The sequence below is a fragment of the Bacillus rossius genome, chromosome 3, assembly GCF_032445375.1.
Source record: "Bacillus rossius redtenbacheri isolate Brsri chromosome 3, Brsri_v3, whole genome shotgun sequence".
Classification (NCBI taxonomy): Eukaryota; Metazoa; Arthropoda; class Insecta; order Phasmatodea; family Bacillidae; genus Bacillus; species Bacillus rossius.
Genome location: NC_086332.1, coordinates 84,059,933 through 84,083,438, shown reverse-complemented (window position 1 = coordinate 84,083,438; position 23,506 = coordinate 84,059,933). Strand labels below are relative to the sequence as shown.

At 33.8% G+C, this 23,506-nt stretch overlaps 1 protein-coding gene across 12 annotated transcripts in view; it reads left to right on the top strand.

Annotated features, from left to right (window-relative positions):
* Positions 1-23,506, top strand: part of LOC134530981 (zinc finger and BTB domain-containing protein 40-like) — a 121,384-nt gene that overhangs the window by 29,164 nt on the left and 68,714 nt on the right. For 3 of the 12 annotated variants that reach the window (XM_063366375.1, XM_063366374.1, XM_063366372.1), the window contains exon 2: positions 9,231-9,471. The exons of the other annotated variants lie outside the window; for them this stretch is intronic. In XM_063366375.1, the coding sequence (XP_063222445.1) occupies positions 9,232-9,471 (240 nt within the window). In that variant the 5' untranslated portion in view covers position 9,231. The remainder of the gene's footprint in view (positions 1-9,230; positions 9,472-23,506) is intronic. 12 annotated transcript variants of the gene reach the window in all.

Sequence of the window (23,506 nt, the reverse complement as noted above, 5' to 3'; positions counted from 1 at the left end):
AAGTAATTTATATCTCATACTGAAAGAAATAAAATCTTCACTGAGTAACTTAAATCCAATTACTGCTACAGTAAATTGTCTAATTAGAGGCGTTACTATTAAATATCACCGCAGGCATTGTACACTATTTAAGGGGATGGTTTACACCCCAAAAATCGTCCCCCCCCCCACATACACACACACACACACAAATTTTGCGTTGACACTTGTTTTGGGATCTATGGACAAATTCAAATTCGAAGTCTTTTTATTGTACACGATAACACTTTACAACTTAAGAGTGGTTACATTGACACTCCAGAATCTTTGCTCTTTTGCCAATTGCACAATCGGTTACATTATTAGAACTAAACATCATAATACGCATTACACTAACATAAAATGAAAGTTTAAAAAACCTTTTATGACATGAGACGAAAAGGGTACAAACATTTTCCGAAATTAGTACTGCGGTGACGGCCACAATAGGTAGTCTCTTATAAATATACCTAACAATAACACACGTAAGTACATAAAATTTGTGTCATACTATGATTAACTTTAAATAAAAACAAAACCCCAAATGTTTTTTTCGGGTTACAATACTAGCAATTAGCAGTGTAAATACTTGAATATGCAGTTTAAACACTATACTGTCGAATATATTGGTCAAACAATTTTTGCTATGTTAAATATCAATTTTAATATTACCTTTTTTTTAAATTCTGTATTAAATTTACATTGCATTAGTAACTAGACGACTTTGCTCATAAAGATACTCAATAATATTTATTTGTAACATTAATATCCAAGTTATAAACTTAAAATTAAGTGGCAGCTTATTTTAGCGTGGATAGCTACGGAGCATAATTATACTTTTCTTGTCTAAACCTGACAAAATTTTGTTTTAAAATAAAAATGCTGGTTTCGATTACAAGACAGTATTTATTCTAGTTTTAAGAAATACTAGGTGAATTAGTGCGTAAATGCGTGATGCTCATGTAATTGTCAGGTTTTCAAGCAGCGTTCCACACAGGCTTAGTAATATATGCCTATCATCGTAATCTATGTGCATTGACAGTTTCATTAAAATCTTAACTTTAACTTGGTATATTTCCTGCTTTTATCACAATTAGCTGAAAATAAATAACCATACCTCCATATATATCATGAAAGCCCAGTTTACAATCTCATCGTTACGAAGAAAAACATACTGTCTGGACCCTCTCTTTCAACTTTTATCATTGCTACTTTACAGTTTCTACAAAATAAATAAATACATATACATACATCAGCAAATTCAATGTAAAACAGTGAAACATAGTGAGTTATAAAAATAACATTTAACAAAATTACATATATGTACTTTTTTTCAGAAATGATATTTGCAAACACTTAAAAATACTTAGCAGCAATTACAGTTTTTAGAAATAGAAAATAAATTTTATTAAAATTAAAAAAGAAAACATACTACAGTTTCATCATTATATGTTATTCTGTTTAGCGAATATCATATGTGTTTCTATTATTTCCTATTTTATTTATTACGTACTAGATAATATTTGTGTTCTAAATTACAAACGGAAACTCGGCATTTACTAAGTATATTTTCTAAACATCATAATGTTACAAAACATAAAGTTAACCCTTTTTATTTAAGTACACGATGAACAGAATAAAAGTGTATATGTTCATATGTTTTGAAGGATTCGTATTGAAGTTTTTTGTAAATAATACCAGTAACAATGGCACTGATGCTGTTTAACATACGTGGATTACTTTAAATGTAAGTGCAGGTAAAATTTATGCTTATTTGAAGGCGAAAAAACATCACAACTTTACAAAAGAAACTAAGATTTTTTGGACTTTTTTGCATTTATTTCTTCTTTTGCCTTTGATATATACTCTGGCTCTCTCACTTGTTTTCCTCTAATAACTCGTGAATCAACAATTTCGGGTAGTAAACACTTTTTATAGAATCGCGTGAGTTTGGGCAGCATTTCATTTCTCCAGAAATCTTCATTTCGTTGAACTTTTTCAACAAACAAATCTTGTTTTGTGTCAGTCATGACAATTAAATAACAAAAATCTTTTTTTGTTATATTTAAAGTTCCCTGGATCTGATAGAAGTGATGATGTGTGGTTTTAAGCTGTAACTTCTTGCTGGCAATTTCTTGGAGAAAGAATCCTTTCTTACTTCTGGCCAGCTCTTGAAGCCCAGTAGATATGCCTGATGGAACACATTTTACTTCTATTGTAGCATTTTCTGTGACCACAATTCCATCTGGACTAGCTCCTAAAAACCCATTTTCTACATCTATGTACAGTCCCCTCTTCTCTACATTCAAGCCTGTTAGTGCTTCGAACCTTTTAATAGCAACATGTTCATTGCGGCGACCGTATTCTGTAGCTTTGGTATTCACAGAGGGTTTGTACAAAAGATTTTTCACCAAGTTCGCACATGGAGTCGATTCTTTTCTTCGGCACACTGTTCCAAAATTACTAGCTGTTAAGCGTACTCGCCTAAGTTCATGCCAGATTATACAATTCGCCTGATCTTTAGTTTGAATGGCAATTTCTTCTTGCTGCTCAGAGGTCACATTCAGAGATTCAACAAAGTTCTCACACTTTTCTGCTAGCTGTGCATCTGAAATCTCGTCACACGGATCATCTTCTACTTGTTCAGAGCTTGGTCCATAGTCGATGTCTGCTGGATGAGTTGTATCAGTTTTGCTTCTTTTCTTTTTAGGGAAGTCGTCATGGAACTGCAATTTACGGCGTGTTAATGTCTGCTGTCTCTTTCGGATAACCTTATAATGACTCAGTCCAGGGCTTCTTCCTGCCAGTTTCCTGAAAGGGCTTATTTCCCAAGCGTGGCCTTTCTGAAATCTTAAAGCCGCGGCGTGGCATCGTCTTTGAAAAGATCCTCTTTGAGTAAAGTTGAGACGTTTTCCAGCATTGAACTTTGCAACAAGACTCATGTAAAATTCAGCTGCATTGCTTGTTTTATTTTCCACAAGTCTTGGCGCTTTTGCTACCAGGCTTCCTAAAAGACCTTGAATATGGTCAAACAATACAGATCCGAGTAAAATATTTACCCTTTTACCATCAGATTCATTGCCTTCGCAAAAGTAAGGTCGGCACTCAGAATGGTCTCCAAATACATGATTTGGACCATTTCGCAAGTCCTTAATTAGGTCTTCAGCTTTCTCACCCACTTTCCCACAGTGCCTTATGGCACCTCGTGCTGCAGAAGTTAGCCTTGGAATGACTGATTTGAGCATCCGTCGAGCCTCTGGGTCAAAACTCTTATCACTTGCCAAGGTATGCAGGTGACTGGTATAGTTGCGTATGCAATGGTTAGCACATTCAAGTTTGTGCACAAAACGTCCATAAGGGACATTTTGAATGATTCTTGCATAAACACTAGAATCTCCATCACCCACGAAGTATTTGTACTTTAAACCATGCATTTGTATACTGTTACAAAAACCTTCTACAATAACACTTTGCTCCATCGCTGTGGATGGCTTTTGTTGGCTCCAGTTTTTGTAGCAGAAATGTTTTTTCGGTTCTTTATCTGCTCCCGAATGAAGACGACAGATGGTACAATACTTATTTTTTACGCCCAAGAACAAAAGTTTTCCTGTTCTTTGGCCTATGATCACTGCCTGGAAAGAGAAGTTAAGAATTAGTTTATTTATGTTGAAGTCAAATCTATTTAAAGTAAATTTTTTTATGTAATACTAGTAGTATATATTTTAATGCCTATGTATTAAAGAACTCAATTTATTCAGGTTGAAAAGAACTTAATGTTTTTTTCTAATGTAAGAGTTACATCTATTACGAATTTTATTACAATAGTGAAGAAATTCGTGAGTAAAAAAAAACATTCAAACATCCTAACATTTACATTCTTGCATTAGAGGAATGGGATTATTTATATTCCAGTTTTGCACAATAATTTCCGTATGTAGTAAACATTTTTAGATGGTTTAATATCATGAACATTTCTTAGTACAGACATTAATAAAATAGCATTGGACTGAACCTAAGATCCGAGAATCACCAACCAAATGGCAGACACATTGTTAATGAATCGACTAAATCAAAATACATAGGTGGCATACATAGGAGTATATCCATATACGTATGGAAACGTCATCCAAATATCTCACTTGCAGAAAATGTGGATTAACCATACAGGAAAATTAGGAGATCGAATTCATATGGGACGTATATGGTCTGACAACCTCGCATCTTGCAATTTCAAATATTTTGATACTGCTTGTAACAAATCTTCCGTGATAAATGTTTCGAGTCAACATAACATAGGACTTAGCTTTGCCCACTTGTTGAAGTCAACACTTTTGAACTGATGTGATTATCATGTTCGTTGTAATAATGAGTGAAATAATAATTATTTCCTTTCAGTGCTTACATAATAAGACCTTTTTTTAAATATATGTTATTACAAGTTATAGGTCTGGGAGATATTATTTATGCCTTGAAATTCATATATATTTCATTAAATATAATTAAAATATAGGAAAAATCCAAACTAGCGGGGCCTAACTTAGCCAAAGAAATATGTATTTCGTAACAGTACCTCAGCCCTTTACTTCTTAACAACTGCGACATTATTGAAATTGATATTGTTAGACCCGTAAGTAACTTACCACTCCTGAAAGAGAGTTGTATTTATGCCCGTAAGAACGCTTGGCCCATCCACCGTCCACAATGACTGTAGTAAATGGAATGCCATCTTCGTCTACATCTCCTTCTTGAATAGCCAGAGCTCTTTCTTCTTTCCCTGCATCTGATATGGTTCGGTCCAAGTTCTCGCTCCAAACCTTAAATACACTCAATGAAATCATATACCATCGCCAAAATACTATAATACTACATTTTACAATTTCTTAGATTTTCGTAGCAGCAATTGTAGTCCTAAAAATATTTATTATGAATAAATGTGTTTCTCCCTGAAACAAATCTAAGATGTTTAGTGATGTATTATACTGTAGACATAAGATGATTTCAAAAAATACTACTTTAGAATGGCATAGGTAGTCTTTGTTTTGATTTATTGTTTTATTGGGGTTGTGAAATGCATTACTTTTGTGCTATTTTAATGTGTTGCACCAGTTTGTAAGCGAGTAAAAAAAAATCATTTGAACTGTTCAGTTTTTCACATAATTTGTGCAAGTGTTTCAAATAAAAGCTGAATGGGGGCTTTTGCAAGTAATCAAAATAAGGTTAGCATAATCAGATTTTAAATTTTTTCATTAAACTGAAACTTTAGTTTTATTTTATTTTGAAATTTGTTTTGACGGGCATGGATAATAATACAGAACATTTTAAACATGTTTGAGTTGCACTAGTTTGTAAGCAACAATAAAAGGATTCACGCATTTATTATGTACTTATAAGTAGGAATTAATTTTCTTTATATGTGCAATCATTAACTTTCTAGATTTTGTACTAAAACACTAATTATAAAACGTAGTTTGATGATATTTTGTTCCTAAATGAATAATTTCCTTTGCTTTTTGTCACTTGACTTATATTGTTTATCTAATCGAACATTTGTATTTTAAGATCCTTAACCGTGCCCCGTAAAATAAGGCGACTATTAACCGGTGATGGATGAGTAGTGAAAAGTAATGTACTAAGATTAACATAATATTTTATTTTATTTGAAAAAGAAATTAAAATTGTTTAATTACCTTATCTAGTTCTACTTCTTTCTTTATGTAAGTGTTCTTTGACATTGAAGGAACATTTAAAATGCTCAGAATGTTTTCTAATTGTGTGAATCCGATGCCAGATGACACAGCAGCCCATGCCCCCGTACTATTCATTACACTGCTATCACATTCTTCATTCTGTATCTCATATTGTCGATTGCAGCCATCACATTCCATGAACCACTTACAATGTAAGCCATTTCTGATTTCTTTTTTGAATTGGATTGTACCCAAAGTGCACTGCTTCTTGTGGCTGCTCTGAAGGCTAAGAATTTTGGGAATTACGTATGCAGGATTGAAGAGCCGGTTTCCTTTCAGATTATCCCAAGAAGAACCTCCTTGATCAACTTCAATTAAAAGTGGTGGCATACTATCATCCAATTCTGTCTGTTCATTTTCATTCCTATATGTAACAAAAAATATAAAAACCACATATTTCAATTAACTTTAAAATAACACAAATATTTTAAAGCTAAAAGGTGTACAGAGGTAGAAGGTGTATGATATACTTTAATTTTTTTTAAAAACAAGGTGATTACAGTTAAAAATCAAGTCTCAAGTTTTGCATTAAATTGTATACAAATGTATGCAAAAAAAACCTACTATTTAAATTTTTTGCTATTGAATTTTTTTTTTATTATATATTCTTAGGCAAAATAACTTAGGGACACGTTTTCTGCCACGGACTATATACGGGCTTGGAACCTCGGCCACGCAAGCCGTTGCCATGAAGCTGCAGGCCGGGGGACATGTCGGTAAGATTTTTTAACAACATGAGTACGTAAAACGCATTACCGCCGTTCACATTTTTTTTTCCAGGGAGAAAATGTACCCCCGTTTCTTATAATTATTTACTCGTTGTTGAATTATTTTCATGTTGTTGCCAATCAGAATATAGCTTTTCAATAGTTTCTACTATCAAGTTTCATTAGCGAAAATAAATACATGACTTTGCTGTTATAAATTAAGTCTAATTAAAAATAACAGAAGTACTTACTGTGATGAAATTTCATGTGGTTCAGTTTCTTGTGCACTTGGGTTGCTTTCTGCTGTTGATACTGTTGCAGAATTGTTAGAAGTATTCTGTCTTCTCCAGTAGGCAGAAACCGACAAAGCTCTTTTATTTCGCTTAAGATTGCGGTAAGACCTTTTCCTCTTGCCCATTGTAAATAATAGTAAAAATTGCGCGCACTGTGTCACCACTACAGAGATTTCAAACTACTAAATATCGACGACTTGGCATCACTGTGCCAGCGCGTGCCCTACACAGCCGGCGAGCAACGCACCGAGCGAGCATTGCACTGCGCTCTGTTAGCGGAACTGACAACTATCCGTTAACCTTGCAGTATAGGAGAAAACGTTTGTTTTTGGTTATTTTGCTCGTCTATTGCTCTGATTTTAATTGTTGTACTACCAAAGTCAACATATGACGTTACTCCTTTAAGCAAGACACTTACTTATCAAAAATAATACACTACAACGTCTTAAAAACAAATATTTTTACTAGAAAATTTTCATATCAAACATCAAAAAATTAAATTTAAAAGAAAATATCAAATTATCAGTAAGTATGTTTAGACAAGTTGATGCCCAAATGACTGACGATTTATTGGACATAAAATTCAATACTCGTTTATTTTTATTGCACGTAGAGACGTACTATTTCTGATGGTGCCGAAGCTTTAAAAAGGTCTGATTTCAAAAATTGTTATTAAATTATGTAAATACATTAATGCATTTAACAATATTCCTAAAAATAGGCTGAACATTCCTCTTTAAGATATATCATACGATATCTCTATAACTTAAATCATGCTGGCTCAGTTTTTGATCAAATGACATGCCAATTCGCAAAAATCGTGAACTATGGCCTTAACACCACAGTTCAACTATTACAGGAAGTTTTCCTTCCAAATATCTTCAGGGTGGCTAACATTACTATAGGAATTTAACAAAATAACACCAATGGGACAAAAATGTCCCTGACATTGTAAATTTCATGGTGGGTCATACCTCCCTTATGGTCATGGCTCCCCAGGTTCCTCTACTCTAGTACATGAGTATGACAGCACTGTGACTGCACATGAACAATGCAAATAAAGTGTGGTGATTATTACGTATAGTTTTAACTTGTGCGATTGGCATTTTATTCGTAAATTGAGTCGGCCACACAGATGCTAATGTATGGTTTGTTACTTTTCGAACCACATGACAAATTTCCTGTATGTAAGAATCTCATTAAAATTATTAATCTATAATTTTTATCAGTTTTATTTTTATTTTATTTGCATATTTTACAGTAGTACTGCAGTTTTTTTAGGATATGTTTTCTCACAGGATGTTGTTTCCATCTTTATCAGTTTTAGCTTTAAAATTAACCAAACTAATGTTTTATAGACCATCAAGATTTACTTAGCAAGATATTGTTTATATTAGTTTACAGTGCAAGACACTGAAATTGTGATATAAATGGTTCCTGCTTGTCTCCTCAACATTTCATAATTTTTATTTTTTATTTTTTTAAGGGTAGTGAGATTGCGAAGTGTGTAGATTTTGGTTACAGGAATAATCACAGAAGTTGAAAATGTCCTGCAAAAGTCTGAGAAACCTTTTTTAATACTTGAAAAGGATGCGTACATCAGTAACAATAATTAAAGAGAAATAGTTTTACTCTATCATGTCATAAACAAGGCTATGCCAACCTTTTACATCCTTCACTCTTGTGTTGCAAAATATTTGCTTTTATTAATAATTTTTAATGTATTTTTTAATTTTTTTTTAATTTTAAGTTTATGAAAATTGATTCCTATTAGGAAACACATTGCCCTGAGAGGATCATAACTTTAGGGGTGTTAGATGCTGGGTTTTCTGCCAGTAATTTATATTTATATCACTGAGTGCTGTATGTAGAGCAGTATGATTAAATTAGTAATTTTCTTAGGTTGGGGAAGTCTGAAATTTTGGCAAGGAAACGTTTGGACATCCTTAACAGTGTTCACGTAGTGGTTTTTGGAAGAAATTTATTTAACACAGTTGAATCATAGGCCATATATATTTTTTAGTTTCTCTGACCACTGCCCAAATTCAACGTATTTAAAAGAAAATATTATTTGACAAATGCTTTATCTGTGAAAAGAGATAAGAATGTTCTTGCTTACTTAATTTTGGGAGCTGGCAATAATTTTACGCTTGAAGAGTGTTTGCTAAGTAGTCTTCATCTCAAACCTCTTTAAAGGTGTAGTTATACTTTTAGTGAAATTTCAGTAGTGTGGTTTGGTAGAACTGACTTTTAGTGGAATTGTGGAAATAAAATAAATATTGCCACTACTTGATTGCATGTCCTAAAAAATTCTCATTTTAGGTACATAGGAGTATTGTTTGATTTTAATTTGTCGTAGGAATGATGTAGACTGCATGATTGTTTGCCTGATTTCGGAATGTATGGTGCAGTGATGAACCAGTTTAATTCAGATTGGAACTAAAATGAAGTATTTTTTTGAACAGAATGGTATCGAAATACAAACGGAGGACCAGCAGGCTCTCTTGGAATGAGGAAGCTATGCTGCAAGCTATTAAAGCTGTAAAAGAGAACAAAATGGGCTGGTTGAAGGCCTCGCAGGTCTTCAAAGTTCCTAGGACCACGTTGCGACGCCGTGCACTTAAGAAAACTAAAGTTTACGGGGTTCTATCTAAAGATTTAGGCAGGTGTGCTGCACCGCCGATTGATGACTTAGACAATGAGTCGGTATGTCCTTTGATGTTTTGTGATATTGTGATGTTTATGGTGATTGCTAAGAGGCCGTTCAGAAATATTTTCGATCTGCCAATCTGTTTGTTTTAATTTTAAAAAATTTATGTGCTTTGGAGACACGCTTAAGCTACGGCCACACAGGGTGCTATGCTCGCTATGTTTGCGATGTTCGCTACGCAAGTAAAATATAACCAGCTGCATCTCAGGTGTCACTGGCCACACAAAGCTGTGTTCACTATTTTGGCAACTTCACCATGTGTTTGGTTGTTGGCTATTTTTCTAAAACGTCGCTGACTTCGCGCTTACGCAGATAAAAAAAATGTAATTGTGCTGTTCTTTTGCATTTGCTTTTTATGTAGTTCAATTTCTTTCAGTAGTGTGCTTTAAATAGTCAAGTCAACTAGCAACTGCTTCATCAAATGATGAAGTTCTTCAAATTCTGTTGTTTTTATATTAAAATCATGAACCCATTTCTTTTTATGTTCACATATTGTGAGAGCCAGCAGAATAATATCATCGTCGGAATCATCACTCGAATCCCATGGCATGCGTCTCTTCAACATCGTGAACTAGACTATCCTATCTGATTACCTGGCGCAGTGAACATAGCGAACACCGCAAACATAGTGTAGCTTTCTATGTGGTCTCGGCTTTAGGCTTGTATCTTTTGATCAGTTTTTTTTTCCATGTCCTGTTGCATTGAACCATCTCATATATTAGGAAGATAAATTTGTCAAAGCATGTGTGTACAAATTTGCTTCTTTTCAGTGTAATTAAACTCAGTTGTACACACATATACTTTTAAAGTAATTTTTATCATAGTTTAGGAAATTATATTAGCCTGTCTTTTTTGAACAGTTTTAAATAATTAATTAATAAAGTGTTTTTTACATGTGTAAACTAACTTTAATGTGGCTTATCGGAATTTATTTTTATATAGTTATTGGTTTTTAATTTGATTTTTACAGTTTCTCATTGTTTGAGTTAACAATTTCCCTTAGAGTTTTGGTTAAAAGTAATATTATTTCTAAATGCCTTGCTCCACAAACTCTGCGAAGGTGCTGAATAGCGTATTCAAGGTGTTATGTCATACATTTGAGATGAATTCATGTTTTTTCAAATGCATTTGCATTTGCTCAAAGGGTTAGGTCACCTAACAGTCTAAGTGGAAGCCAGAAAGCAAGCAATACCAACTATTAAAACAGTTAAGTCCATTTTATATTTAATAATTGAATAATACAGATTTGTTTAATATATGAATTATAAAATGGTGTAGGTAATAGCTGTTCACTCATTCAGTTCTGTAGAAAAAAAAAGTATATTTCTTAAGCTTTCAAATGAGCCCTAACGGACATTGTTCCTAATTCAAATAAACTTTCTGCAGATTTTAAAATATAACAATGAAATGTCATTTTGTGCTGGTCCATGCTGCAAACAGTAGGCCATATAAAAGAAAGTAAATTTTTTAAAAATATTATAAAAAATTATTTTTGAGTTTAGAATATTGGTGCATCTGTCCTACCAAGTTTTATATAAATTAGAAGTGGTGTGGCAAAACCTATTTGTTGACATGGAATGACCCACTTATCAAATAATGCAAACCTGCACATAAATTGGGACATGTGTAAAACTACTGCTGTCATTATAAGAAACTGAAACCATACAGCTCTACAATTATATTCTCATGGCATACTTGAATTAATTTTTGCATGCCATTACACAATTGAGGGGTCTGGCTTTTACCAATGTGGTACTGTTATGACATAAAATAAATCATCGAAAGGGAAACACCAGCCCCAATGTCTCAACTTCATGTGCTTACTTCTCTTTGCATCACTTTCCTGAAAAACACCTGGTGATGGTGTTTGAAAAACAAAAGTAAAAACATTTTACCCTTATTAACTGGAACAATCTGGGGCTCTGCTGCATAAAACTTCGTTTCAGTAGTTGTAAGTGAAATTCAAAAATACAAGCAATATCCAATCATTCACAAGTGAAATGTCAATTGTGTTTCATAAACCAAATTTTACAATCAAATACTTCTAAGTAATTCTTAATTTTTGGACAAGCATTTAGAGTTTGGCAAATCATATTCTAAGTCTTTAATTGAGGTTGAAAACACTTTTGTTGAATGTAAATATTTATCAGTACTTTCTTTTGTGTGTACAAATATATATTATTGATGCTATATTTTCTTACTCACATGAAGAAGCTGGTTGGTTGGTTGGTTGATTAGAATAGTATTTCATTTCAGGAAAAGAATTGGTACCTATCAACTTTGTTACATATTTACATTACTAGATGATGTGCCCGTGCTTCGCTACGGCAGTCTGCAGGCAGAATACTCTCGTTCTGCCCATTATACATGCCCCTACTCGTGGATATGCCACTACCGTGAATATAAGGAAAAAAAATTAAATTGAGTTTTGAAAATCAACTTGTAAAAGAACCAAAGATTTCATCTTTGACTCGGTGGCTTTCAAGGTTCTTGAAATGTACATTTATTTAATGATCAATACTGTGTGGGTATGATGGCAAAGATAATAATTACAGGAATGCTGTATTAGGATATGAAAGTGAATGGAGGCATCAAAATTGCGGCAGCCATTGCCAGGAGATGAAGAAAGCATCAACAATGCAATAACTGTTGCTAGGAGACAAAGCAAGTATCATCAACAATGCAATACACATGATGGCCATAGACTGGTAAAAGTCAGGGAATTTAAAACAGGTCAGGGAAAACCTGGGAAAGTCAGGGATGTTTTTTATGGTTCAGAGAAATGTTTGAGATAGTTTGTTTCTGCATCTTAATGGTTTCTTGAATGGCCATTTGTTATAAAAGACGTGATTTTATCTGTATCAATAAAAAAAAAAGTGTGCATATTTACCCGAATGATCCATGCACAATTGTTCTTAAAATGTGTGTTGAAAAAGCACGGTGCACTGCTTATTCAAAACTAGACAAAGCTGCATGGCAAAGCTGCATAGCACCAAGTTCCATCGAGCTCCAAGGTTGGTTAACCTGTTGTTGCTTAATGAACTACGAACATCTTGCATGTTGCATGTGGTTTGACAGTTGTCACCATCTTGACCTCTACCTCCAAGGTCAAGTTTGACAAAATTCCCTCCACACATACACACTACTGAGAGGGTCAAACACTAGTGAAGCTTAAAACCAGAATACACTCGATTTCATGAGTCCTGGGTATACTACCCTCCCCAATCGCGGTGTGTTAGATCACACTAATGCTCAAATATCTAATATCAAAGGTAATCGAGTTCCTAATTACTTTTATGAGAGCCAAATGTAATTTATACAAGAAATATAAAAACACAGCAGATTTTAGCTTTTTTAAAAAATAACTCCAATTTGATTCATTATTTGTGAAATTTATCCAATGATCATGACTGCCGAAAGTACAAACATACCTGACAGAATACGTTATTTACAAATTCTGTCCATCTTTTTCGTAAACTACTGCACCATCATATCCATAATGCTAAATGCAGTACCCATCTGCGAGAGTGGGTAAAATCATAAACACCAATATATTCTAACATTCCAAATAATTTAAAAATTAAAAATACACAATAATGAAAATTAGTATCTTCAAATTACTCTTGCTTTATATTACAGGCTATAAAGGAATATATAAAAAATAAAAAAAATGTATATTGCCAATATATTTCAAATGGCTATGGATGCGCATCACTTTAAACAAAGTTGATAGACCTGAACAAATCTGTGTTTCTTAACCACGTGCCAAATTATAATTTCCCTAGTTCCAGTCCTTTACAGAGTTAACGCCTGTTGCTTCACGCGCATCTTACTCATAGTATTGAACTATTGGGTGCCTAGTAATTTCATAGGCACATGACATCTTAAGTTCCACACACTGCAGTTTACTAACGCAGACAAATTTTTCATTTACAGCTAACTATTTCAGAAAAAATGTTAATCATTTGCATCTTGCTTTTACGTAGTTTACCATTTATCAAAGACAGTTAATTCTCGAATCAAAAGTGTTCGTATATCACCAATATTATATCCATCTTGCGAAACTATCTATTTTGCCCTCAGAGGCTATTATATCAAAAAAATGCATCAACAGTCTTGCTTTACATTCCGGTGTCCAAGTTCAGTTGCCGACACGAATGCTCTTGTTCAACATTGCATTGGATTGGTCATCACCATCGGTTCTCTGTCATTGCTCGCGTGTCTGCGCGTAACACCGCCTGGCCCAGGAGTTCTCTCTTCCACTCGTTGCAGCAGTCGCCAACGCCCAAACGACTCATTTGTCTTCGGTCTCAGTCCTCAGCTCGTATTTGAAGACACCCTAAGTTATTAAGGGGCAAGCGAGACGACAAACATTAGTAGCAAACCAAATCTCTCGTTAAATTTAAATATTAATCATCTACTCAGACTAAAGAATTACATTAAATTTAAGGTATAATTAAACCAAAATAAAAATTATTATTAAAAACAATATATTTGCTTTCTGAAAAATTAAATGTATTTATTTTAAAAAACATATGTATCAAACTTAAGTAGTGTGGCCAACCTTGGCAACCTAAAAAACATGAATGGGAGTTAATTGGTAACAAAGTCTGTTTTTTGCGAGAAAGACACTGCAATGATTGTCAAGGGGTTATAATTGCAATTATCTATGATGGCTGAAAAACCATAAAATGATTAAAATTGATGAAAAAATGGGAAATCATGCTATACAAAGAAAGTCATATTTATGAGTCTGGAGGAAAAAAAATATTTGATTTCGAGCGATAGTGATAATGAAGTTTTTTAAAGTAGAGAGTTGGTTGTTTGCTTCTTCAGCAGTTTCTGATTTATTTTGTTTATAACATAGCATTGATTTTGGTGATTCATGGCTAAACTCTTAATGGCGCTAATCTGAAGAAAATAAAATGGTTTCAGTTGGTACTGTAATTAATTTTCATTCATAACAATTTTCTCTCACATAATGGTGAACATGTTTTCATTAAGTTTGGTGCAAGGCTTATTCTAAATAACAAATATTTTTGGTTATGGTATAAATATCAGGGATGCAAGGCTTATTCAATACCGCTTCATATGTAATTCTAATGGAGAGCTACTTTTCAGGAAAAAATTAATTAAAAACTCCAAACAGTCTGTTTTTAATCCCTGACATGTTTTGCAATCATTCTCTAAGCATATGTTGGTGATAACAAGTGGTGAGGTTAGGTTACATATTACAAATACTATGATATTGTGAGAATGGCCAGCTAAGTTAGGTTAGATACATTAGAAATCTTAAAATATTTATTTGAGCAATTAGTTAAGAATTAACATTATAAAATATAGCTTACTTAAATTAACTAAACATCCTTACTATTTATAGTGTTTTTATTGAAACTAAACAACAGTTAACATAATTTAAAATTGTATCTAAAGTAAGTAACCTAACCTATACAATCATTCACACTATTATTAAGATTTTTATTGCATTTGACCTAACCAACCATACTCACAAAAATTGTTCTTGTTTAATGTTTCAACCTAACACAACCACTCTTTAAAATTGTCAGTTACTGATAAACTACATGTAGTATCAAAACGCCATCTTATATAATGATTTGAATTTTTATTGTAATTTTTATGGAAAAGTAGCTTTCCTTGTTTTGGTATTTATTTGTATGCTATAATTCAATTGTGTTTTCATACATAATCTAATAATGTTTTTATTTTCTGAATTTTGTACATGATTAATAACAACTAGATACATATCATGATAATTATGTTGCCCTATTTTGAATAAAATTAAGTTCAATCTTTATTTACTATTTTTTTTGTGGAATTCTCATAGTATAAAATGAATTGATTAAATTTCACAAGCATAGTAGCAAAACATGTTACCACTCACCACCTCTGGCTAGCTCAAAATTAGGTGATGAGTGAACATACAGGTTGGTAGCAGGTCACGCAGTAATTCATACGCAATGTTCGATGTATTACCTGTTTTTTTTTATTCATGTTAAAATCACAATATATTCTGCACAACAGAACACACAAAAAAAAATTAAACTGTACATTCAGAACGGAGAAAACACGGAGCCATCGCCGGACCCCAGCCTGCTCGGCCCAGTGTTAGAACAATGACCGCCCGGCACGGTGCTCGGACAATGACTAATATACAGCCTTCCTTCCCTTTGTGCAAGCAGTGTCCTGGGCTCGCTGACATAACTTTCAGCCAATCATGGCGCATGGCAACAGAAACTTCCACAGATGGGGAAGGCTGTAATCTGGGTTGTTACAACACTGCAAAGTCAAGGTCAGGGAAAACCTGGAAAAGTTTGGGAATTTCATTTGAGATTTTGTGTGACCACCCTGAGCAGTTGCCATGGAGATATCAGAAAAATGTGATCTAAAATTGATAAAAAAATATTAGTAAAGAAAAAACTAATAAGAATTTCAAAACATCTCTTTGAGGTTCAAAGGGACATAGAGGATCCACGTACCAATTTTCACGACTCTAGACCTCTCCATCTCTGCCCTACACAAACTACAGATAGTCAGACAAACACATTGTTTTGGGAGCTTCTTGTGTCATGTCGACCCTGATGAGGCAACACTTAAAAGGCCATTCCAGAAGGAGACTAATGGGTATAAAAATGGAGACACCCGATCGTCTAGCAAACACCTGGGGCACTGTGCCCCCGCACACAGAGGAGACTGGCTGTCTCTGGAAATAATATAGCTACATAAAATATCATGAAAATGCATTGCATATTTTACTTATATTTAAGGGAAAAAAAGGGAAATTGTCCGTTTTATAAGTTTGGATATCTTATATTGGACAGAATCAATCCTGTAATTTAAGTTGTCAGTTCGTTAGAGCAATGACAAGTGCGGTCTCTGAGACTGCAACTTATTATAGCACATATTTTCCTGACTCATGTCTTATAGCCTTCCCCATGTACCTTCCTTCCTTATAATTTCCACTCACGACCTTTACTTGTTTCACCACAGCTGTCTGGCAGGCCATGTTCCACTGTGTTAAAGTTTTGAAGCAGTCTCATAGAGTGCACATAGGGGTAAATGTCATGGATTGGGGCTGTGGTGTGCAGAAAATAATTTGCACAGATGATCCTGCCTTTGAAGCCATCACAAGTCTGTGACTTCAGAAATTTGATGAAGGATACTGTAGTTATCCTGGTTCCTTTGATGATTTTACTATTCACAGGACTTTTCCACACCAGTAAAAGATGGTCACTAACAATATGACAAGTGAACATTCCACATCATATGATAAAGAGAGCACTCTGTTATAAATTACTATGGTAAAAATAGGTACAAAAGAACCAAATCTCTATTTATATCTAGAACATGAACACAGAAGCACAATTTTATGTTTATATTGTAAGCTTATGTACATGTTGGTGTTAAAGCAGCTCCTAAAACTGTGTGTAATTTGGTAGAGGATGATGAAATGCCTCAAATAATTTTGAAGCCGACAACCAAACTCGATAGACAGAGCTCCAAAACGTACTATATAAATATGAATGACATACATGGTTTTTATATGCCAAAGTTGGTCTTCTGATTATTCATCAGTTTTCATATCTAATCAAGAGACCACAAAAAAATATTTTTGCAACATATATTAGTAGGATAGACATTTTTAGGTGTGTTATGAATGGAAAACTACAATAAAATTGAAATGTTTTAAAATATCATTTAGACATTGTAAATGTTTAACCACATTTAATGTATATTTTTCAAAATTTTGCTGACAGTATGGTCAACTTGGTAATTTGTAATTTTGTTTTGAAAAATGTCATGTTTTATAATTTTTTTAAAGCAGATGTGTTTAAAATGAGTTAGGCCACAATAAAAATTAAGTAGCCTATTTTGCTTTATCCAATATTTTATTTATTTTTTTATTCTTTTTAATGTGGTTTTCTTTAAATACAGTTTTAATATTATTTCAAATTCATGAATAAATAAGAAAATATTTAGTATTCATTATTAGATAGTTAAAATTACAAATGTGTGTGCTTTTTTGAACCAGAATACATTGGCGGTCTCAGATCTCACCTCTGGGACTGTGCACTAAAAATGTTACCTCGGGTATTAAAAGTTAAATTGCTGACTTTAACTTCCCATGCCATCATAAGCTATCAAAAAAAAAATACTATAAATACCTTCATACTCTATTTGTTGAGCTCTAATTTTTTTTTTGCTACTCTTAGAAAACACATTCTGCAGAATTTCAAACAGTTTTTACTTTGGGTGTTTAATTTGTGAAAATTGCATCTCTCTAAACAATCCAGTAAAAGCCTTGGACATATGTATAATAGGCAAAATCACATTGATTGAAATTAATGGAATCCAAACACAGTGATAAGCGACATACCTCACTTTTGTTCCTTTTTTCAGTTCTTTGAAAAATTATTGCAAAAGTCTCTCATTTTGTAATGAAAACATAAATTATAAAAGTTACAGATTCAAATGCAGTTAATTTTGTGAAAGTTATTTGATTGTGATTCATGTTTTGAAAAATGACTTTTATTGTAATTTGGCTAGTCAAAATTCTGTTGCCTATTTTTAAGTGCAGATGACCTGAAAATTATTCTAGTTAATGCAAAGCTTTTGCTAAAAACTGCAATGTATTATATATGCAGTTTATGGTGTTTTGGGTGTTATAAATTTTTTTAGACAAAAAAGTTTTTTTTTTTTTTTATGAAGGCAAACCATGGAACCAGTATCTTTAATGTGCCCAGTTATGATTTTAAGTTCTATTACCCATTATCATGTTTTCAACAACTAATTCACATTTTAGAATCCTGGTATTAATTAAATATGTATTTAACATATCCATGGCCAGTGCTGATTTATTGCTGGCATTTTTCCCTTACACTGAACAGGAAAATAAGTATATCAAATGTTAATGTGGAGAATGGAAAGTGTGTTAAAGTATAATGACTGTGGAAAGTTGAATGGATTGGAAAGCTACCATAAAAAAGACCTTTCAGATATGGTCAAGGTTAGACAATTGCTTGGTAATCAGAACAGATTAGAAAGCAACCATGCCTGCCAACCTGCCAAACTTTCAAGATTAGAATATTGTTGAAGGGACTACAAATGTATTATAGCACAGATATAAATCACGTGTACTAAAGAAGAGGAATGTTTTAAACATTTATATTAGATGTATCATTTAAAATTGTAGTGTCTGTTACTTATCGAACCAATGTTAAATGTTTATTGGAAACATTTTTGAATAGCAGATTTTTTAAGTTATGAAATTTTCCAGAAGTTTAAATGAAATATTGGTTGAATATTTTTCACACAATCAGCCATTGTCTTTACCAATAATCATGGTATTAGGAAAGAGAGAAGGTAAAGGCGCGCGCATCTTTCCCCCTCCCTAAGCCAGGCTCGTGACGTCACGTGGAAACATCGTCTCCCGCCGAGCTGGGAAGGGAGCGCAGAGCGACTGCGGATACTTCCTCGCTGCTCTGTGGCTTGCTCAAGTCTTTGCGGCGGGAAAATGAATCAGTTCATGTCCGAGCATATATTAAAATAAATTATACGTAAAGTACAAGAATGTGGTTTCCCGGTTGTAGCAATAGTAAGCGACATGGGTGGAGGAAACAGAGCGTTATGGAAACAGCTATGAATTAATACTAAAAATACTAGTTTCTCGAACCCCAGTGACAGCATTACAAAAATTTTCGTATTTGCAGATGTTCCGCACCTACTGAAGTTGGCAAGAAATCACATTTTAGATAAGGAATTTGTTACAAATAGTGGCGGGGAAGTAGATACAATATTTGTTTGAGCAACTGCTAGAGAAATCAGTGCACAATTTGAAATTAGCGCCTAAGTTAACACAACATCATTTAGAGGTGAAAGGCAGTGGCCGGCATAAAGTTAAAACAGCAGTTCAGCTATTATCGAATAGCGAACCTCAAGCTTTAGGTTACTTAAAGGAAAATAATTTAGGGACAGGAGATTCCACCGCCACAGCGAATTTTTGTAAAATTTTCAATGACTGGTTCGATGTAATGAATTCATCACAGCCTGATAATGCTTATGGCTCACATAAAAACCAGCAGGACAAAGTTTTAAATGAAATGACAAAGCTCATGGAAATTATCAGGGCAAAAGGAGTTAAGAATAAATTGCCTTTACAAGAAGGTATAAATTTTTTTAATAAATCCATGCAAGATTTATTTCACTATTTAAATGAATTTTTACATGTTCGATATGTGACTACAATTAAGCTGAATCAGGACATCCTAGAATGTTTTTTTTATTATATAAGAGGCATGGGACAGCAGAATAATCATCTGAATCCAGTGGACTTCAAATATAGAGTGCGAAACTGTATTCTGGGTAAACACTCTGCAGCAGTATTTTCTACCAAAACAAACACGGAAGACAAAATTGACGAGACATGCTTAATACATTCATCTGCTGGAATTACGAACTTTGACGTTCCGGAACCGACACAATTACTGTTACATAAAGAAATGAATTTAACCTGCAAGTTACAGAACACAGTCAGAGTCAATACTTCAACTGATTCGCTGGTTACAGACATGATTGAAGTAGAACTACCAAGCGAGGATATAACTTCAAGCTAAGGGTTAAAATACATAGCAGGTAATGTGGCATTTCGTTTCAAAACTAAGTATCCTGAGCTTGGTTCACTTTCATTAGAATCAGATAGCAGTAGCTGGATTAGTTACCTTTCATACGGTGGCCTTCTTATTCAGAGTTCTGAACTTATGAATGCCATCAAAATTTCGGAAGATAGATTTATTGCCATGCATGGCAGGTATGTTTGCAAGGGTATTAATGTTTTTGAAACACTCACTAATGATATCGTGAATGCAATTGATGGGAAAGTGCCACGAGAAGTGATCCACTGTTTCGTCAGAACTAGAACTTACATTAGGGTTAGACAGCTGAACATGAAAGCAAAAAATTCAGAAGACGAAAAAAGGAAACTATGAAACAAAATGAAGAAAGCTAGCACATAATCATGATGGTATACTAAGATAAGTTTTAGTTAACCGTGTCCATGGTGGAAATATGTTGTACAGTGCACAATGCCTAGTGTTACTGTTTCATTTGTACAGTTATGACGTTCAAGCATAACATATAGTAATATAATAAGACAGATAGTTTGTTAGCTTCATCGTGTAATTGAGGTGGGTTATTAATAATTTTGTCATTTATATAAAACGATTTTACGTTATTGATATTTTTAATTTATATGTATCAATTTTGAAATGTATTGTGTAAAGTTGTATTTTGACTGTCGCCTATCTTAGTTTTTGTAGTGATTTGTTTATAAAAAATTGTGCCATTATTATTTTATCCCTGTTTAACATTAATGAACTAGTTAACTTTTTTTTTGTAAAATCTTGGTTTAAATATATAATTTTCAATAAACAACTTGCACAAACAAGAAGAAATTTTGTACGCGACTAAATCATTTTAATTGTATTCCCTTAGAAAATCTCTTAAACAATTTAACTATTAATGTGATCATTAGATTATTATTTGCATTATAAAACACATCACACTATTTTTGACTATTTTTTTCGTTAACTAGAGTTTAAGCATGGAGGTATGAAGTAGAGGCGTAGGCATGTAGAATCATTGTCGTGTTATTAGCTGAAGTCAAAAACCGTGGCTACCAAAACAGTGGCGTTGTCATAAGAAAAGCATTGGAAATGGCATTTTTGTTATGATAGCCAGAATAGCCTCGGCAGATAGGCAAAAGTGACTTCACTTTATGGACTACATGCCTCCTCCTCTTCTTCCTATCACCATATGTTTAAGACTACACAAAATTATTATCTTTGAAAGATTTGTGCAATGTGAGTGCATAACTTGATGTAAGCTTTTGGACATACGCCATTGCTAAGCACATGTATGTCTGTAGAAGAAAACTACAGAAAACCAAAAGACAAAAAACACAAAAAAAAGCAAAACATTTCTGTTGTCAACAGGATATATACACCACATTATATTCCATAACAGGAATATGGTCAACAAACTAAGGAAAAAAAAAAAAAAGAAAAATGGACAAAGAGAACGAGCACAATAATATTGAACCCCAGAAAAAATTTAGCACAACAGTGGAGACGAGACAAAAACACAACAAAACGAGAAGACGAAACAAACACAGTAGTTTTTCAAAACAGTAACAAGCGACGTTTCGGGAACTGCTATCTGCTGCCGTCCTCAGGCTGAGACGCACATGGTACGAAAACACAGGTGTGACTGAGTAGGGGCTGGAAAATTGAGGGTACATCAAGTCATAAAATTATTGTCTGTGCTGACCGGCGAAATTTACTGTGTCAAGCAGGCGGGTGAGTTAGTCCGTTTTTATCCGAATCCGAGCGTCCTGCATTCCACATGACGCAGTGCGCAGTAGCGCGAGATTCCAAACCGCTAATGCCTGCCCCCTGACCAATAATAACTAAATGGATTGCTATATTTCTCTAAGAGAATTTATGAAACTTTATTTTGGTATCAAAATTATGAAAATATTTCAATAATTTTATTTAATATATAATGTTTCATGTATCTGAGAAAAATAATTATGTTCTGGAACCTGAAAGATTGAACACTGTAATCTGTTGAGTTTTTGTCATGGGCAGGTTCCCAAAATGGGACTTTGCAATTAATTATGCAAAATAAGGTGTAGTGTATGCTTTTTTAATTTCATGATATTTATGTACTTGTAAATACTACAAATTCAACCATGTATTGAGTAAATACTAAATCAGAAGTTGATAAGCACAAAGCAAGTTTAAGCTGTTTTACTACATTGAATGCAATTGTAAATGTATCCTATGGTTACATGTGGGAAAACAGGTTCGAAAAGGATAGCCCAATTAAGTAAATACAGTTTTATTTTTCGTATACTATTTACACTATTAATTAAATTACAACACTTAAAATGTTGGTCCACAATCGGTCTTTCGTTAAGTCCACAGTTTACTCTCGCCACTGGAGCTTGACTCAACAGTGGCTCTCCCTACTGCTTGTCTCTTACCTCGCACCTCTGTTCCAACACACTGCCTCACACTACTTACTCACTCATCTGTCGCACACAGCACGGTCCTAATGCACCAGTTTCCGCACACAAAGACCGTCGCTTGTCATCCGCTTTCGCTCACCAAGGAGTCACTCGCCCTCTTAACTTCACTGCTTCGGAGGTTGGTGTTGCTATTTTTATACCCTTCAGCCTCCTTCTGGAATGGCCTTTGAAGTGTTGCCTCATCAGGGTCGTCATGACACCAGAAGCTCCCAAAACAATGGCGGTTGGTTACGTCACTTTATGCAGGTGGGGCTCTGGGAACGTGCCGAACCCTCCAGATACGCTGAAGAAGCGCAAAGGTGGGAGGAGAGGATAGTGAAGTGTCGTTGCTAAACTGATTAGTGCTAATGGACCATGCCCCGACCGTGGTCTAACGAGCCAGCTGGCTGGCTAGCCGAGCCGCTGCTGCCCTGTGGCCTCGTAACACTATTTTATAGCAGGAATAATAATATACTGTCCACTGTCGGTAAATAAATAATTCTGCCACAAATTTTAAGGTACTGAAATTTTGTTTGTTTCATTTATATGTCATGGCATGTCTTGAATAAAGTTTGTTTTAAATTTAACTGATATTGTTAGTATCAAAAAAGGGCTAGAATTCAGGATGGTTAGTAAGTCAATATTCTTAAACTTTTTTTTTTGAGTTGTAGGGTCATTACTTTTGGAGATTTTATTTGATAAAATATTTTTGTAATTTTCATTTTTTTTTCCTACTTGCAGACTATTATTTATTTTTTAAGTCTCCATCATTCATCTGGCATGCTTCCTGGAATGACCAATGCATCTGATCAAATTATTATAAAAAATAGGCTTCAAAAGTGACTTTTCTTGATAACTTTTAGGCTGCATTTGTTTTGGGATTAAGAACCATGAATGATAAAAATTGTATTTTTAAAAACAGAAATGGTAATTAATATCTGACAATA